Genomic DNA, 19,912 nt, shown 5'->3' with positions numbered 1-19,912 from the left:
TCAAACTTTCCTCAACTATAGTAGAAATCGAATTTATTTTCGGTTCAATGAGGTTCCCAAAGCTCTCCCAACATTAACCTAACCCACAAGATTTTGATGCCACAATATTGTAATGCATTTAACCATCATATCAAATATTAATAACAAAAAAGAAAAAAGAAAAAAAAAAAAGGCCATTCTATGATATTAAAATATTCTCTCTTTTAATACCGTAAAGAAAAGTAAAAAAGTCAATATTAAAGTTTTCAGAATTTACAAATCTAATTTCAAATTCAGCATCAGATACGTATTCGCTATTCCCTAGAAGATTGGCAATATTGCGCGTGGGTCTCCGATTCGCGGAGGGCCTGGCGTCAAAACTTCTGAGAGAACCTTAAAACCCTAAGCTGAACCCAGATGGGCCAGGCGTTCAACAAACTTGCCGGCGAGCATGGTGCCGGCAACGGCGAGGGTCACTCCAAGGAAGCAGCCGTCGCCAAAACTGCCGGATTCTTCGTCTTCTCTGGAATCGCCATGAGCATCCTCAAAGCTCTCAACTCTTGCAACAACAACGACAACAAACTCCTAACCCACTCAGTGACTGAACCAAGTCAACTGAATGACCCACCCCACTCTCGAGAACCCGTCTTCAAGGTAACTCAGCTCACACATCTCATTTGGAAAATATTTTATATATTATATAGATTTTTGCTTGAATTTTCCTCTGTGTGTTTGTTCGTTTCTTTGGGGGTTTTAAGGAGAAAATTGATTGTACGGACAAGGAGGTTCGGAAGTCGACGCAGAAGACTATAGATATTGTGAAGGGAGATACACTGTGGGGTCTCTCTAGAAAACATGGGGTATTTTTTCTGTTCTCTTTCTTTTGTCATGATTTTCTTGTCTGTTTGTTTCCATGACAATATTTTCTGGGAAAATGTTGCGATCAAGAATGACTGTTTAATGCTGGATTTGGTTTCTGAGAAAATGTGGGAAGAGTGAAAAAAAGAAAAAAAGAAAAAATAATTTTGAGTTTTAGGGTATTTGGATCCTGAGTCAACTGTTGCCTTGTCCAACTACTAACATAGATGAATTGGGCCCTTCATTTTTTAGGAAACAGAAACTGCATAAAACATTGAATTCAAAGTTTGATTGGGATTTGTATTAGTTTTCTTAACTACCAGGCATAGTGCAAACCTCAATTTTTATAATGCATAATGTCTTATGCATTTCTGGTTATTTTTTCTCAAGAAAGTTTGTTGTTTGAAATGTTTTCAGCTGAAATAAAACAAGGAGACAATTAGAATTTCGAATTTGGTTGTAGTTTCTTGGTTATTAAGTTGAATGATTGACTTTTTACATCTAATAATAGGTATCAATTGATGCTATTAAAGAGGCAAATGGGCTTACCGGGGACACCATCTATGCCGGCAAGAAACTTGTTATTCCATGATGCAAATCCTTGCTCTTAATTTCGGCTTTTCGGTTTTCTCTTCTGATTATGTTGTTGGTTGTGTGTTGTGTAAGATAAAAATGGTTCTGAGAATCCTATTTTTTCTTGTTCCTTCTCAAAACCTGTTCTAAGCAATTTGGAAATGGCATGTTAGAATTGTGGACATTTTGTTTTGAAATGAAATGAGAAAGAGATGGCTAAACATTTCTTGAAATGGTGTATATCTATGGAAAAATGGTTATTGGTCACTGGGTGAAGCATGCATAAATGCTAAGGTTGTGTTTTAACTTCAATTCACTTGATGATTTCCTTTGTCATTCTAATATTCTTTTGTGTTTTCAATTTTAATTTGTTTGATAAGTTAGTTTTGGTGGATTGATTCTTAGGAATTTTCGTGTGTTTTTTCATCCACTTTAATTCCTTTAACTTCCCCCTGTTGGTCTTATATAACTTTCTTGTAGAAAGGGTGGGATGGGATGAGAAATTATTATTAGTTATTTATTTTTTTGAAATACAAATAAGAGAGTTATTGAGTGAGTGAGCTTTTCTCAGAAGGTAACATATATTATTCATGTAGACGTAGAAGGAACTTTTCCATTGCCATGGTCATTGCACTTTCTTTGATTAAGCTGCAACAGAGTGACCCTGTTCGTACTGTAAAAGGAAAGAATCTGCGATAACCTGCTAATTGGCATTTTTAGAAAACAGAGTCCAACCATATGATGTAATAGTTAAAATAATTGATATTTTAACACATCAAAAACCTGGTTGTATGGGCTGCACTTTTGGTAATAACTTGAAATATGAAAGGCTGAGTGTTCTGTGTTACATGGTCTCCAGTACACTTATGGGATGCGGCTGTGTTGGTTTTTGGCTAGGCATCAAGTGTATCTGCCCCAAGATCTTAGAACAAAGAGATTAAGAAAACTGTCATATTTTTCCAATATTTTTACTGCTGTAATCAAGGCAAATGAGGCTTTCTATGTGACATAGCTTGTTAGCTGTGGTACTCACTCATCTTGAAACATCATAGTGATGGAGAAACGGCATAAGAACATAGATGCCTTTGGGTAAGCTAATAACATGATCCTCTCTTCCTTTGGCAGACATTCATATTGTTGTACTTCTGATAATAGGTGTGCCAGGTAATGCTGTGTTGTGTCTAACATTCCTACTTTTCTCTCCTTCCGATGTCCATCTAATTCGGGGCCTATTATGAGTTCTTCACAATGTACAATATACAATTTATTCAAATATATTCCTTTTGAATATCAATATATTATAGAAATATACTAACAATGTATTATAGAGAACTCTAAACGGATTGAGAACTCGAGCTTCTCTTCTTGGTGTCTGTTCAACAATGGGCATGCCACATATGTTGTGGCATTGAGGCCAGCCGCCTATGGACGACCTTCCCGAAAGCAACCTGGGAATGGAGGATGATTGCCCTGTGGAATTGGTACCTTAGTGTTCATCTGATGCAGTTGGCATTATACCATTTTCATAATGTACAACCTGCAATCTAGTTCCATTTTGATCTAGGGTAGCAATATTAGTCTTTGAACTTCCCATGTCCTCTCTGTCTCTATCTCTGTCTCTCTGATTATTGAAGCTGATCTCAGGCTAGAACAACTCATTCTTTAGCCATCTTTTGAGTTTAGATCCGTGAATTAACTTTGATCGAGAGCATATCATTTTCTGAAGGGTCATGGGTTTTGATTGCATTCCCCTGCAAATTGAATTACTGATAAATAAATAAATAAAAATAGAAGTTAGAGAGATGAGATGAGAAATGAGCATGAAAACAGGAATTGATTCTTGATTAGTAGCTGAGGTGACGATGCATCATGATCAAACAGAACCTTTCCTGGACACGCCATGCGTGTCAAATATAAGCACTCTGACTTCATAAACATTGAATGCCATATGAATATGGTTTTGATTTGAGTATTTGATCCTAACCCAACCATCAACTTTGAAGGCGGTGGAAAAATGTTTAAGAATATGTTAAGGAAAAAAATCTGATGTAGGAAAAGAGATAATAGCCCTGCACTTTAATTTTTAATCTTTATTTAAAAAGTCATGAAAATTGACCCAAAAATAAATAAGTAAAAGTGAAAAGTTTGAAAAATGATGAACTAATTAATAATATACATGTTAAATTATTTTTTTTATATTATATGAAAATAAAAATTATATTTCACTAACTTTAAGCATATTATATTGTATTTAATATCAAAATGATGGTTTCTGAAAATAAATAAATAAATAAAAATCTATATGTTATTATTTTTTGCTTCTTTTGTAAGGTAATTTTTAAAAATATTTATAATTTTTTTTAGAAGTTTACTGGCCACTTAAATTTAGTTATTTTAAAACAGATATAAAAAAATCAATTATGTTCTAAATATATCACTTAATGAAATTTGAATAAAAATAATTAAAATTTTTTTATTATCAAGTTCTATTTTTGTAATTTAATTTTTTTTTTATACATATCTGAAATGAGCAGCAAAATAAAGCTCATGTCTTATGTAAGAGAAGAGTATAATAACGTGCATGGCTGGTAAGATAAATTAGGCTTAACAATCATAAATTCATGATACATATTAAAGACAGAAAATACAAATCCAAAAGAAATTGCAGCATAGTGGTAAGGTTGTAAGGCTGATTGTCTCACTGATTTTTGTGGATTACATGACAAATTTATATATCCCCATTTTTGGGGTTTGAATACGAAGGATATATGATATTTCATTGAATTTTCATGAATATTTCAAGCTATATTTTTTATTTTCTCACTTCTTTTTTGAATTTTAAAATGAAAAGTGGTAATTTTATTTTTTATTTGAAAAATCTTACCTTATTATAAGTGAGTAAGGTGATATTTGGTTTTTAAAAAATTTAATGAAAAACATGAGGGAATGAAAATAGAAAAAAAAAAACTCTAAGTTATAAACTATTTTTATGCGCTACTTCGGAATTTTTTTTTTTTTCTTTGCTATAAATATTAAATAACTTCAAAATGTATAAAATTTAAACTAATTTTAATTATATTTAATTTTCTTTTGTATTTTTTTTACGGTAGAATCAATTTTATGACGATCATTTTTCTTAAATTTTTTAGTATTTTTTGAAAATCAAATATAACTTAAGGTTATTAACTTTTTGATAAAAACTAAGGGGATCTTGTTTTAGTCACCATAATTAAATTGTATTATCCAATTTCAATCTTGATTCATGATAGGAAAGTTTTATTTTTAATTTTACCCTATTGGAGTTGCAACAAAATGACTGATGATAGGAAAAAGATCAAGGAGTCCCATCAAAGTGATTGTCAAAGTCATTTTGAAGTTGAATATCATATTTTAAAATATCCTGAATTTTACCAAACTTAAACAACTGTTAGGAAATCCTTAGGGTTTATTTAATTGTTGTTTTCAAGAACTGTGTTTTATGTTCTTGAAAACAAAAAATACTAAAAATATGTTTGATATAGTTTTTATTTTTATTGTTTTCTGTGTTCTTAAAATGGCTCTTTTTAAAGAACAAAAAAATGTTTGTTTTTCTTGTTTTTTTTTTTCCTTTTTACATAATAATAATAATAAAAGGCATTAGAGAATAGTTGTTCTTTGTGTTTTCTTCTCCCCGTTCTTACCTTTCCCTACCCGTGGTTTCTCCTCTAGAATGAAACAAAGCAAAACATTTTTTTTTTTTTTGTTTATTTTGACATACTGAAACCTTTATTTTATTTTTGTTTGTTTTGAAATCTGATTTTTTTTTTTTTTTTTTTTTTTGAATGGGTTGTGGGAATCATTTCTCAGTTCTGTTATTTGAATGGGATCTAAGTTTTTTATTCTATCAAACATTTTTTGTTTTATGACCTTTCCCGTTTGGATGTTGAAAAAACTGGGGAAAGAGAAGGAAAAGAATTTAATAAGAGTAGGATTTTTCTTGGGTTGTTTTGTTCAAAGGAACGAAACAAAGTATTCTTCCATGCTTTTTGTTCACAAGATTAAAAATTTTTGTTTCACTGATAGGAAGACGTAAGAATGCTATTGAACCTCTATTTTAGTTTAGAGAAAAGAGAGAAATGTTCAAATTTTTTATTTATTTCCTTGTTTGTTTGATAATTTTGGATTGATTTTATGCATTTTGAAATGCTATGTCCACTTTCTTGTTTTTTGAATATTTATTGGTTTTCAAAATTTTCATTTATTTTTAATTTTGTAAATTTATATTTTGTAATGTCTTTACCTCCTTCAACTTCTTCTCTGAGTCTAAAACTTTGTCACATAACAATTTAAATTAGAGTTAAAGGTGGTTTTGATGGAGTGCCCTATGAATTGTTGAACAATCAAATCATGTTTGAATTGTTATTTTATTTAGTGTATTCTCTTGGATAAGAAATCTGGGAAAGAACTTGTTTGCACCATTGGATAAAGATGTCTATAATTCAGATTATAAGACCACTGACCTATATCAATGATGACATTACAATACATGAGCTTAATGAAACTGGTATTTACTGGTAACTTAAAAGAAAAAAAGAAAAAAAAATGCCTAATGGAAATTGGAGAGTAAAATTGAGATGGTTAGGGAAAAACTGGAGGCTGCTACCCATAAAGACTAGTCGCATTCTGCCAAATTTATTAATTAAGATGCCAAATTTATGCTCATATGAAGTTTAGCATATGTGCAAATACAAATATTATTGAAATTAATATAATTACACTTGGTAACAAAATCATTCTTTATTTAAAAAATTTATAATTGATGTAAAACTTTAAAATTTAATAATTTTTTTTAATTTAAATGATATGTTAATATAAAAATTATTTATACATTTATAATATCAAGTTAATTGAAGAAAACACTTTATTAATTGAAAAAAATAACAACTTTCAAACACATTTTTGTTTTACTTGTTTTAAAAAAAAAATTATTAACTCAACTAAACAAGTTTTTGTATTTATGAGAACAAAAATTATTTTTCAAATTCAGTTCTCAAACACGATTTTTTTTATTAAAAAAAAAACACAAAAAAATTATTTTAAAAAACTATTTTTCAAAACAATTTTTAAAAAAAAAAGCCCTTACGTTATGAAAGATTAATGAAAAACCTCTCTTTGAACCTTGGAAAACGTGTGTTTTATTGCACCCTAGTGAACAAAAAATGAAAAGGAAAAATACAAGGTGTAAAATTCAAACTTAATCATTCCACTCAATATAAATACATTTATCTCATCTCTACACCAAACCATCCTTTTCTCTCCTTTTTAAATAAAATTTAGCTCTTCTTCAACCTTCAAACATCATTTATATAAAATCCTAATGAGAAAGAAGATGAAAGAAAATGGAAATGAGACATGAAGGAAGGAGAAAAGAAAGAGAGAGAAAAAAAGAAAAACCAGAAGGAAAAAAAGGATTAGAGATTTAGAAACGGGTGAATTGAGGTCGAAGAATATATATTACAGTCCAGAATTTAACGATAAAAACCTTTCAAAAGCTTTCAACTTTAATTTTTCTCAATAATAATTTCCAAAAAGCTGTAATCATTAGGAGTTTGTTAAGTTGAGTGAGTCTTTAGGCATTGGTTTAGCGAGTGAAGTCTGATTTTGTGGCTGCATGAAGTCACTTTTATTTTGCTGTTTTCTTTTGAAGTCATTTAAGAATATAATATTGTTGTTCTTTCATTCCTTAATGTCCAAAGCTTTCAAATATAATCTTTTTTCTGAATTACACACATTTTATAAAAAAAAAAAAAATTAATAATTTTGTTATTAGGCAAATAGATTCCAAAGAAAGCAACATTCGATACATAGAATTTATTATTTTTTAAAGATAGTTTGAAACTTTAGGAGTCATAAAACTCAAAATTGATTCATTTAATATTAAAAAAGTAACAAAGCAAAATTTATTTTGAATAATTTTGTTAGTTTTTTCCTTTATATATAAGAAATTTTTTTTCACTAAGTAAATAAACTTCAAATTAAATATGACTTAAGGCATTAGATTCATTAATTAGTGTAACAATATTTAAAAATAATTCAATACTCAAATAGTGAACCAATTATACAAAAAGTTTGTAGACAAAAATTGATCCAAAATAACTCTACTTGTTTCTCTTCCACATAAAATCATATTTTTCCAAATGTTTTACTAGATAAATAAGTTATAAATTAAGTAAGACTTAATGCATTGAATTTGTTAATAAGTTATTAATTTTAAAAAAAAATAATGCATTGAAACTCAAAAATATATTTAATCACCATGAAAAAATAATATAACAAAACTAATACATTATAAGGTATGATTTTATTGTTTCTCTTATTAATATAATTATATTTAAAAAAAAATTCCATTAGAGAAACCTTACTCCCTAAATAACAAAAATTGTCTTCGAGAACATTTCTCTAACAAACCTTACTCCCTTCTTCTTTGCGTGTTTTTCTTGTGATATTTTTTTCAATTCCTTACTTTTCAATTTCCTCTAAATTTCTCCTCAAGTTCTTTTTTTTTTTTTTTTTTTTTTTTTTTTAACATCCTTTTTTGGATTCCTTACGTTTCAATTTCCTTTATTTTTTCCTCAAATTTCAGCCCTCTCCTTAACATGCTCTTTTAAAACTTTCTAGGACCACTCCAAAAAGTCCCAAGATCCTCCCAAAGTCACCCTTGTCCTCTTTTATACTCCTACCTTCTCCTTCCGTGTGGGTTGCCATTTCTTTTAAAGTTCAAATCTTTTTGTCTTTTGCTTTCCATCAAGCCTTTGGCTTCCTTTTCCTTATCTCAATTCAATAATTCAATCTCCATCTTCCAACTTCAAATTTGGAACCTTCTCCGATCAAAGCAATCTAATTCCCCTCTTCAACTTTTTCCTTCTCTTTTAAATTTCTTTTTTTCAATATTTAGATCCTTATCCTTCTAGACCGAACCATAAAATAAAATTCAATATCAAAACTAAAATAAAAATAAAATAAAATAGGATAACTAAACACAAATGAAAATGAAAATAAAATAAAATAGTTTTTTTATTGTCAGAATGTATTTTCTTGTTTTTATTTTATTTTAAAAAATAAAAAATTGTTCTTAAAAACAATTATTAAACAAACCTTTAATCTTTCATAAAACATTATTTTTACCTAAAAAATACATAATTTTAGATCAGATATCTATGTACCTCTATAACCTATTTTCATAACATTAAATTTCTAAAACCTACAATTTCAAATAACCAACTAAGGTCCCTTATTATCCCTAATAATACCTCTCTCACTCCTTTTAGATCCGTTAAATATTTTTTTCTTTACTTTATTATCGTCTTAATAACCAAACTTTTCACTATCATCCTTCCAATGTAATCTTTAAACATACTAGTTGCTTTCTCTAATAATAAAATAAGAAGGAAAACATTGAATTAAACTTTTTATCGTCAAATTTGTCAAAGAATATATACTATTTTTTCTAGTGCACTATCCCTTTTAACTATCAGATTTTACCCAATATTGATATTCCAATTATTTAGTCTATATTTGGTCTTGAAAATTTTAAGAGAAAATGTGAGGAAAAGAAAATAAAGAAAAAAATGTAAAAAATAAAATAAATAAAATAAATTCAAAGTAAATAAATTTTTTTATATACTTTTTTAAATTCATTTCACTTATTTTTCTTTGATTATATAAATATTAAATAATTTTAAAATACATAAATGTATAATTAATTGTAATTATATTTGATTTTCTTTTTTTCTTAGTACTTTCCAAAAAGCAAACATAACTTTAGAAAATTTGGATAATTATCACGAATTGATAATCGAACTTATTTAATACCAACACAAATGAAAATGTGATTTTGATCATATATAGCTCCCCCGAATAACTCACACACGACATTAATATTGATGTCTCTTTCTACAAACAACTTATTTATTGAAAGCTTAGAATGAACTAAAAGCCAAACCAACATCTTAACTTTAGAAGCCTTTAGAAGCGCACTTTAACTTCCAAATTCAATTGAAATGAAAACTGTTGCTTTAATCTTTTCCATCTCTACCTCTAATCTGCCCATGCAGCAATTGTTGATTTAATTGTGTAATTAAGCATTTCCTTGTTCCAATCCTTTTTAGTAGTCCAAAAATCTTTAATCTTAAGAAAAAAGAAAAATGGTTTTTTATATTTGATTTCATCACACAAAATACGAAAAAAAAAAAAAAAAAACATTGGTAACAACCTGAGAATAGGATGGTATGCAAAACGATCTTGTATCGGAGGCTCATGACCATTGCTTTGTGTTTGAAGAAGTGTTGCAATGAAACCATAAAAGAAAATCAAATTGGCAAAAAGAATTATATATGAAACAATCTTCCCTTATGACAATGCACATCTTCTATTTTGCAAAACAAATTAGAGATCATGAAGATCAAATGAACTAAAGTGAATAGGACATTAGAGGATGGAGGTGAGAAATATTTGGAAGGAGATTAACTCACTTCCCATCAAAAAGTCATTTATGAGTCAATTACATAATTGAGGCAGTTAAGTGTGGGAAATATTTTTTTTTTAAATGCCTCAATAGTAGACAAATAGCACCATCCATAAGTATTTTAAATGGTTTAATTTATGGTAGCAAACTAGCTGGCATCAATGGTAGTTAATAACATCCATTGAACTTAACTTCTTACATTCCTATAAAAAAAAAAAACTGAGGCTCTCAACCTTTGAATATCCAAAATGTCCCCATCAAACACCTAATGTTCTTACCAGTAAAAATAGTCCAAATTTTTAAATAATAAAATATAATATTTTATGCGTAATTAATTAAATAGATTCAAACAAGGTTTGTCTGAAAAAATAAATTATTTAAATGAACCTAAATCCAAAATTATTACAGAATAAATTCTCTTTTTATGATTAGTTTTGTTGATGTAGAAGTCCACACGTTAACGTACGATTTCTGTAAACCATATGTTTTTTAACAACTAGTGGCGAATTTTATCCAGGTCAGAGGATGCATGCATGTGCCCCAAACATATTGAGGCTGGCTGGATTGCTGTAAACCTTTGACCATGAATGTCTACTGGCGAATTAGGCAAAAGTAGCAAAACGGCTTAACAACTAGTAGTTTAGTTTGTTGAGTTTGTTGTAAGCCTCTCTGTTTTCCTAATCCCTGCTATATATATAGCAGAGGTATTGTATTGCATTTTATTCAACTTCTATAAAAACCCTCTCTCCTTCTCTCTATCTTCTTCTTTCTATCTTGGTATCAGAGCTTAGGGTTCACGCATCAATGGCCCCTGTAAATCAGACTAATGGAGAGGTGCTACGATCGGATCTTCAGCTGAAGCTAGAAGAGGCAATCCGACGACCACAGACGAATCTTTGAGGATGATAATAAGCCCTTTGAGTCAGCTTATTACGATGCGTCTGAAGGATGATAATTTCTTGATGTGGAGGTATCAAATTGAAAATGTTGTACGGGGTTATGGTCTTAAGGTTTCCTGTTTGGAACAGAGCACCTTCCACCAAAGATGGTGACTGATGAAACAGGGATTTTGGTTCCAAATCCCAAATTCAGAGATTACCAACGCCAAGATCATCTGTTGATTTCTTGGCTACTATCTTCAATCGGAAGTACATTCTTGCCTCAGGTTATTGGGTGTTCTTCAGCTTTTGAGGTATGGAATACAATTTCCTAGAATTTCAATTCTCAGTCTTATGCAAAGGTTATGTTCTACAAGAGTCAAATGCAGATGTTAAAAAAGGATGGTCTGACTATGAGAGATTATCTTACAAAAATGAAGAATTATTATGATCTTCTTGCTACTGCTGGTCACAAGATTTCAAACACAAATCATATACTTGCTATAATGCAAGGTCTTGGAGAAGAATACGAGTCTGTCATTGTTGTTATCTCCTCGAAGAAGTCTTCTCCTTCTCTTCAATATGTCACCTCGACTTTGATTGCCCATGAAGGAAGAATTGCACACAAAATCTCATCTACTGATCTTTCTGTGAATTACACCTCTCAGTATTCTAATAGAAGTTCTTCTTCCTCTTGGAATTCTAATGGCTACCCTTCTAGTGGTTTTCAGAATAGGAATCAGTTTGGAGGAAATCAGATGACTAAAGGGTCTTTTGTTCCTAAAAGAGGAAGAGGTCGTGGCAGAACTCAAGGAGGAATTAAGCCTCAGTGTCAACTATGCAATAAATTTGGTCACACCGTTCATCGTTGCTTCTACAGGTATGATCAAAATTTCCATGGGAATATGCCTGCTAATGGACCTACTCCTGGTGTTTTAGGAAGTGGTGCAAGAAATGGAGCATCTGGTCCAAATTCTAGTGCTGGAAATGTCAATCTCACTAAGTATGATGCTCAAGAAGATCAAGATTACTCAGAAATGGAAGCAATGGTTGCCACTCCTGAAGATCTTCAAAATTGTTGTTGGTTCCCAGACTCATGAGCCACAAACCATGTTACTCATGATCTTGGCAACCTCAATTCTGGTACTAAGTATAATGGTAACTCAAAAATCCACATGGGGAATGGGACTGGACTTGAAATTTCACATATTGGTTTATCTGTTTTTCCTTCTTCTTCTAGTCCAAATAAAGTTCTTCTTTCTTAAAAATACTCTTAGAGTTCCTGCAATTAAGAAAAATCTATTAAATGTTTCTCAATTTGCTAGAGATAATAATGTCTATTTTGAGTTTCATCCAAAGGTTTGTTTTGTTAAAGACAGATCTAATCACTCTTTACTCTTGCAAGGCACTCTGCATAAAGGACTCTATCAGTTCCACCTGTCAAAGAATCTCTTTGGAAAAGCATCTGGTCTGTCTTTATCAAATGGTCAGAATGAACTTACATGTTGTACTGCTTCTCTTATGCATAATGTCAATTCTAATCTTTCTGTAACAACCAGTTCTAGTTTTTCTGTTTTTGATCTATGGCATAAAAGGCTTGGTCATCCGGCCTCAAAAATTGTGACACAAATTCTCAATGATAATAAAATTCCATTTTCTACCAAATCTGGTTCTTCAATTTGTTCAGCTTGTCAGCTCGGGAAAAGTCATAATTTGTCTTTTCCAATTTCTCAAATAGTGTATACTAAGCCTCTTCAGTTAGTTGTATCAGATTTATGGGGACCAGCTCCAATTAATTCTTCTTATGGGTTCAACTATTATGTTTCTTTTGCTGATGCATACTCTAGATACACCTGGGTTTATTTCTTGAAATCTAAGTCACAAACTAGAGAAGTCTTTTTACTGTTTAAAGTTCAAGCTGACCTCCAATTTTGTTGTAAACTCAAAACCTTTCAAACAGATTGGGGTGGTGAATTTAGAAGTTTGAAAACCTATTTTGAACAACATGGTATAGTACATAGGCTTTCATGTCCTTATACTTCAAAACAGAATGGCATTATTGAAAGAAAGCATAGACATATAGTGGAGTTAGGTTTGACTCTTCTTGCTCAAGCTTCTCTTCCACTTAAATATTGGCTTGATGCTTTTTCCACAACCGTTTTTCTTATCAACAGGTTGCCTACTGAGGTCTTAAAGCAAAAGTGTCCCTATGAGTTTTTGTTTCATTCTAAACCCAATTATTCTCAGCTTAAGGTGTTTGGCTGCCTTTGTTTTCTTCACCTAAGACCTTACAATAAACATAAACTAGATTTCGGTCCTCACCTTGTACTTTCCTTGGTTACAGTTCTAAACACAAAGGGTACAAATGCTTAAATCAACAAGGAAGAATGTTTATTTCTAGAAGTGTTTTCTTTGATGAAACTAAGTTTCCTTTTGCTGATAAACCTCAAAAACCTGTTCAAACTGTTTCACATTCCACAACTGGTCTTCCTTGCATTCCTTTAGTTAAAAACCTAGAGCCAATAAGTGTCAGTCATTCATTGTCACTTCCCACATCATCAGCTCAGTCAAGTCATCAACTTGATGAGAATCCTGGTTCAGACATTAGGTATGTTCAACAAGATTTATCAAACACTGATTCTTCTTCAACTATGCCAATTCTCAATGAGTCAGCTTCCATATCTTCTTCTAGTCTATATGTTCTTCCTGGTACAATTCCTTTATCCACAAATTCAGGTGAACCAAATGGATCCATCAATACAAGACCAGTCACTTTACCACAACAGCCACATCATATGATTACAAGGTCCAAGAATGGTATTTTTAAACCAAAGGTCTATACTGTTGATCTTAATGATGAAGAACCTAATACTTTACAAGAAGCAATCTCTCATCCCAAATGGAAAGAAGTAATGAATGAAGAATTTAGAGCTTTGATGAAGAACAAAACCTGGTCTTTGGTTCCTCTTCCAAGTGACAGAACTTCTGTTGGGTGCAGATGGGTTTTTAAACTCAAAAGGAATCCTAATGGATCTGTCTCTAGGTACAAAGCTCGTCTAGTAGCAAAGGGCTACTCTCAAGTTCCTGGTTTTGATTTTTCTAAAACCTTCAGCCCAGTTGTGAAGCCTACTACAATTAGAGTTGTTCTTGCTATTGTTGTTTCTCAAAGTTGGTCTATAAGGCAGTTGGATGTCAATAATGCCTTTTTAAATGGTGAATTGCAAGAGGAAGTTTACATGGACCAACCTCCAGGTTTTGATGGTAGAACCAATCAAAACCAAAAGCTAGTGTGCAAACTACATAAGGCCTTGTATGGCTTGAAGCGGGCACCTCGGGCCTGGTTTGACAAACTCAAGATTTCTCTTCAACAGTTTGGTTTTTCTTCCACTAAATCCGATCAGTCCTTGTTTGTAAGGTTTACCAACTATTCTTCTCTCTTTGTTCTTGTTTATGGCGATGACATTGTGGTGATAGGAAGTAGTAGTCAAGAGATTCAAGAGCTGATCTCAAAGTTAAGTGGTTTGTTTTCTCTTAAAGATCTTGGTGAGCTTAGCTATTTTTTGGGAATTGAGGTAAAGAAAACTACAGATGGTGGACTTCATCTCTCTCAAAAAAAATACATTCAAGATTTTCTAAAGAAGACTAAAATGGATGGAGCTAAGTCGCTTCCCACTCCTATGTTTTCTGGTCTAAAACTTTCAGCTGAAACGAGTGATTCAATTGATAATGTTTTTTAGTATAGAAGTGTTGTTGGAGCTTTGCAGTACATAACCATCACTAGACCCGAGATTGCTTTTAGTGTTAACAAAGTTTGCCAATTTATGCAGAAGCCTTTAGACACTCATTGGAAGGTTGTCAAACGAATTATAAGGTATCTCAATGGCACTACAGATCTTGGTATTGTGTTGAAACCATCAGAAACTATGAATTTAATGGCTTTTTGTGATGCTGACTGGGGGAGTGATGTTGATGATCGAAGGTCTACATCTGGGCATTGTGTTTTTCTTGGGAAAAACTTGGTTTCATGGAGCTCAAAAAAGCAGCACACTATTTCCAGATCTAGTACTGAAGCAGAATATAGAAGCTTGGCTAGCTTGACCTCAGAACTGTTATGGTTGCAGTCCCTCTTGTCTGAACTCAAATCTAAGATGACTATGGTTCCTGTAATTTGGTGTGACAATATAAGCATTGTTTCTCTTTCAGTTAATCCAGTTTTGCATTATTCAATAACTAAGCATATGGAGTTAGACCTTTATTTTGTCAGGGAGAAAGTAATGGAAATAAAGCTGGTGGTCAATCATGTACCAGCTGAGGATCAAATTGCAGATGTGTTAACAAAGCCTTTATCTTTCAGGTTCTTTGACAAGCTGCGTGGGAAGCTTACTATTACTTCTCTTGATCTAAAGAATGGAGATTAAGCTTGGTGTGAGTTCAGTGGTTCCCAGAGGGTGGAAGGTTCAGTGGTTCCCGGAGGATTCATTTGAGGGAGCAAATTAGGCAAAAGTAGCAAAACGGCTTAACAACTAGTAGTTTGGTTTGTTGAGTTTGTTGTAAGCCTCTCTGTTTTCCTAATCCCTGCTATATATATAGCAGAGGTATTGTATTGCATTTTATTCAACTTCTTCTATAAAAACCCTCTCTCTTTCTCTCTATCTTCTTCTTTCTATCTTGGCGTTTTCAGATGAACAAATATTTTTATTTTATTTTATATTTTTTTTTGGATTTTTTTTTTTTTTTTTTTTTTTTTTTTTTTTTTTTTTTATGGCCAGCCACTTTGGCATTTCTCTCTTTATCTTTTGTATTTTTTCTTTAAAATGTTGAACTGTTTGACTAAATGATTGATTGGTGATAATTCAAGGTATAAAACTTGTAAACAAAATGTATTGAATAAAGATTTTAGTAATTAATATTAAAGCTCATATATTTATTATTACTTGAAATTTTTTTGTATTAAAGAAAAAAAAAAAGGGTTGTGACTTTTACTTAAGTGACATCATGCATGATGGAAGATTTGGCAAAGGGTTTCAACCATCAAAATTTCCGAACGATTTTTCTCATCAAAGCAAGACAAACATCACAACCAATCTTTTATTACATGAGATATGTATTCAAAGTAATGCGTGGGAGGTGGGAGAGACAGGTAGATTAGGGTTGGATACATCTTTGACTGGCCTTACGTGTGGCCATTCAGGCATATATATATACACATACACAAGTTGAACAAGTTAGTTGTATTGTATTGAGTTTTGAGTCCTTAAAAGCCAACATTTCCTTCTTTTAATTCTCCCTTAAACTGTGACAAAATGGTATGCATGCATCGAATATCATCTGACTGCTTACTTTGTTTGAATGAGAAAAAAGAATGATCTCCATTCAAACTTAGTTTATTTATTACTATTTTTCAAGTGAAAGGAAATCATGCTAAAAAGTTATACTGCAGGCAAATTATAACCTATTCAAATAGCCTCACCTTGATTCCTGATGCCACATGCAACTGATGCTTGTGCAAGTATGGTTCCTATGATCTCTTAGAAAAAGATTGAAGAGAGTTTGAGAGCTTGTGGCAGTATAATTTTTTAAACTAAATGGAAGAGAATTTAGGAGGAAAATAGGTTAGAATTTGAGATGATATGGCAGATGAAGGTTGAGAGAATTTTGATACCAAGAAGTAGAGATTTTCTTTATATTTATCTGAACTCGGAAATTGTCAAACATGAAATCTAAGACCATGGTTAATATTTCAATATGATAACAACAAAGAGGAAGAAAATGAGTTGTTGGGTGCTGGATTACACCCAAAATCAAGGTGTTGATGGAAACCAGAAACGATGATGATCACGTAACAGTTGCGGCTAGTATTTTACTCATCCGGAAAGATTGAAATTTGAAAAACCCCACTTCAACGACCTGAAACCTTAAACCACTGACTCAATCAATGGATGCACAATAGCCTTCAGGGTGTGTACATAATTTTTATAAATGTCAAATATATATTGCCAATTGGAAAGCCATTCTTGATTTGTACTTTGAATATGTGCATAGGTCAAAACTTCATAGTTTATATTGGAAGTACTTTGAATTTTCCAAGGCCTGTATTTTTCGTCACCAACTAATTTCGAAGTGATAAGATTAATGACTTTTACGCTTACAAATCATTAAAGATAGAGAACGTATCATGAATTTGTAAACTATAAATAAGGGATCTCATACCCTGTTTTGCACAAAGATTAAGAGACCAAATGGGTAGTTCAAGCTCTGCAGAAACATGTATACTTGTTTTTACCCTTCTATTCTCATCAGTTTCATGGGCTGCTTCAAGTTCAGTCCATCAAAACTTTCTGCAATGTCTTACCCTTAATTCAAACTCCTCAACCCCTATCACAAAAGTCCTATACACCCCAAAAAACTCATCATATGAAACTGTATTGGATTTCTCCATTCAGAACCTCAGATTCACATCCTCTTGCACCCCAAAACCACAGATTATAGTTACACCATTGCATGTGTCCCACATCCAAGCAGCTGTTATTTGCTCCAAGAAATATGGCTTGCAGATCAGAGCCCGGAGTGGTGGCCATGACTACGAGGGTCTCTCATACGTCTCTGAAGTCCCTTTCATCATCGTTGATTTGCTGACACTTCGATCCATCAATGTTGATGTTGAAGATGGCAGTGCTTGGGTAGAGGCTGGTGCAACTCTGGGTGAAGTTTATTACAGCATTGCCAATAAAACTGCGACTCATGGCTTCCCTGCAGGCATCTGCCCCACTGTAGGAGTCGGTGGGCACTTAAGTGGAGGGGGTTACGGGACATTGTTGAGAAAGTATGGCCTAGCAGCTGACAATATAATCGATGCTTACATTGTTGATAGCAATGGTACACTTCTCAACAGAGAATCCATGGGAGAAGACTTGTTTTGGGCTATTAGAGGTGGTGGAGGAGCAAGCTTTGGAATCATCGTCTCATGGAAAATCAAACTTGTGCCTGTCCCATCCACTGTGACCGTCTTCAGAGTTACCCGCACCTTAGAACAAGATGCAGAGAAGATACTACTTAAATGGCAGCAAGTGGCTCATAAGCTCCATGAAGACCTCTTCATCAGAGTCTACTTACAGGCTGTGAATGGCAGCCAAGAAGGGGAGAGGACGATAAGCTCTACATACGAATCTCTATTTCTTGGTAACACCAGTGGACTGCTCTCGCTAATGAACGAGAGCTTCCCTGAGCTGGGGTTAGCGGCCGAGGACTGCAATGAAACAAGTTGGATAGAGTCGGTGCTTTACTTTACAGGCTTCTCTGGACAACCTCTTGATGTTTTGCTCAACAGGAGTCAAACATCCAAGAACTATTTCAAGAATAAATCAGACTTTTTGAAGGAACCCATTCCCGAAACTGGGCTGCAAGGGATATGGAAGTTGTTCTACCAAGTAAAAAATGCAACGGCATTGATGATCATAAGCCCATATGGTGGAAGGATGAATGAGATTCCAGAAACTGAAACCCCTTTCCCACACAGGAAGGGAAGCTTATATTCAATCCAGTACGTAGTCGCCTGGCTAGAGGAAGGAGAAGAGGTGTCAAAAAGGCATATATATTGGACAAGAAAGCTCTACAAGTTCATGGCTCCATATGTTTCCAAGTCTCCAAGAGCTGCATATCTCAACTATAGGGACCTTGATTTGGGAAGGAATAAGAACGGCAACACAAGCTATGCACAAGCCAGCATTTGGGGCCTCAAGTACTACAAGATCAACTTCAATAGATTGGTCCAAATCAAAACCAAGGTAGATCCAAGTAACTTCTTCAGGAATGAACAAAGCATCCCTCCTCTTTCATCATGGTGGAAGAATTGAAATTAAGAGACTAGAGGCACCTTGGCCAGTGGCCCAAACTAATTCCTTTATAAAGTTTTATCTCATTGGCAAAACAGGCGGTAATAAGCAGCTTGATGCATACTAAATAAACATATGTGCTAACTGTAATAATGCATTGTATTGATTTGTAAGAAATTATAAATAAATAAAAAATATCAAGCAATGTGTTTATTCTTTTCAACTTCAATCTTCAATTTTTCTGTCAGGAAAATAATTTTTCCTTTTTTAAAAAAATTACCTTTGAATTGCTTCTCAAATGGTGTATGGTTTATTTTTTGCAGAACTTTGGAAAATCTATGCACTCTTTTCTAGAATAAGCAAGTCAAAGAATATTATTTTTAAAAAAGTACATAGCACTGCATTTATTCTTTTTTTCTTTTTTGCTTTTTTTTCCTTCTTTGTGCCATAGCGTTTGCCATATTCTTGCATCGTTATGATCATATGTTCATGCTACTGTCATCATTTAAATCTAGGTTATGTCCCTCAAAGCTCAACCCCTTAAATTCTCACCAAGTTCTCCCTAAAAGCCACATAATTATGCATTCTCAGGAAAAATAAAAGGGAATAGTAGTTTGACATATTCCACTTTAGCAGATTTCTTAGACTTGTGGGCAACAAATTAAGCATGCAGGAAAATAAGGCCTATATTGATTGATTACCATGTCGCACGAGCATTACTATCACCTTTTCCAAATAATCTGCAGACCAACACTTCACATTGCTAATGTCATTTTGTCCCACCAGTGTCTTGACCACAGCTTATGGTGTCCCTACAATGTCATCACAGTTGCTGTCACTTTGATTGCAGTTCAATAAACTCCAGAGCATATATATTATAATTACTTCTCTTTTTGGCAGCAGCAAGAATGCAAAAACATTCTTGTTTCAGCTTCCTTGGGGGTACAGCTGATTCAATAGGAAGGTTCTTGCGATAGCAATACAATTGAATGATAGGATCTTGGCATAATAATTACAATTTCATATAGTGAATTTTGCTGGTTACACGGACATCAATCAGCTGATACCAGAGTGAGAAGAACCTTACTAGGCTTTTGACTCTCTGATGGACCTGCAACCAACTAAATATGAGGAGAGTGTCCACTAAAATCTACACATGATGTCTATATTAAAACTATCAATTTAATTCAAGAGCTTAAATTGTTATACAGTGGACTGATCATGTATCAGACCACTAAAGATTAACAATATCGCTCCTGAATTTCCACATTAAACCCGATGTGACCATC

General features: G+C 32.7%; 2 protein-coding genes across 2 annotated transcripts; both read left to right on the top strand.

The window, feature by feature from the left end:
• The first annotated feature begins 312 nt into the window (after positions 1 to 312).
• On the top strand, positions 313 to 1,677 carry LOC117926212 (probable N-acetylmuramidase). The gene is made up of 3 exons (XM_034845289.1): positions 313 to 633; positions 738 to 839; positions 1,349 to 1,677. Exons 1-3 carry the CDS (start codon positions 397 to 399, stop codon positions 1,427 to 1,429), a joined length of 420 nt encoding a protein of 139 aa, XP_034701180.1. The 5' UTR covers positions 313 to 396; the 3' UTR covers positions 1,430 to 1,677.
• Positions 1,678 to 17,030: 15,353 nt separating this feature from the next.
• LOC117926280 (berberine bridge enzyme-like 24) lies at positions 17,031 to 18,846 on the top strand. Its single transcript, XM_034845365.1, has one exon. It carries the CDS (start codon positions 17,031 to 17,033, stop codon positions 18,642 to 18,644), a length of 1,614 nt encoding a protein of 537 aa, XP_034701256.1. The 3' UTR covers positions 18,645 to 18,846.
• Positions 18,847 to 19,912: the final 1,066 nt, after the last annotated feature.

The sequence above is a fragment of the Vitis riparia genome, chromosome 12 (assembly GCF_004353265.1).
Source record: "Vitis riparia cultivar Riparia Gloire de Montpellier isolate 1030 chromosome 12, EGFV_Vit.rip_1.0, whole genome shotgun sequence".
Taxonomy (NCBI): Eukaryota; Viridiplantae; Streptophyta; class Magnoliopsida; order Vitales; family Vitaceae; genus Vitis; species Vitis riparia.
The sequence above is the reverse complement of the archived record's forward strand: the minus strand, read 5'-3'. Positions and strand labels throughout refer to the sequence as shown.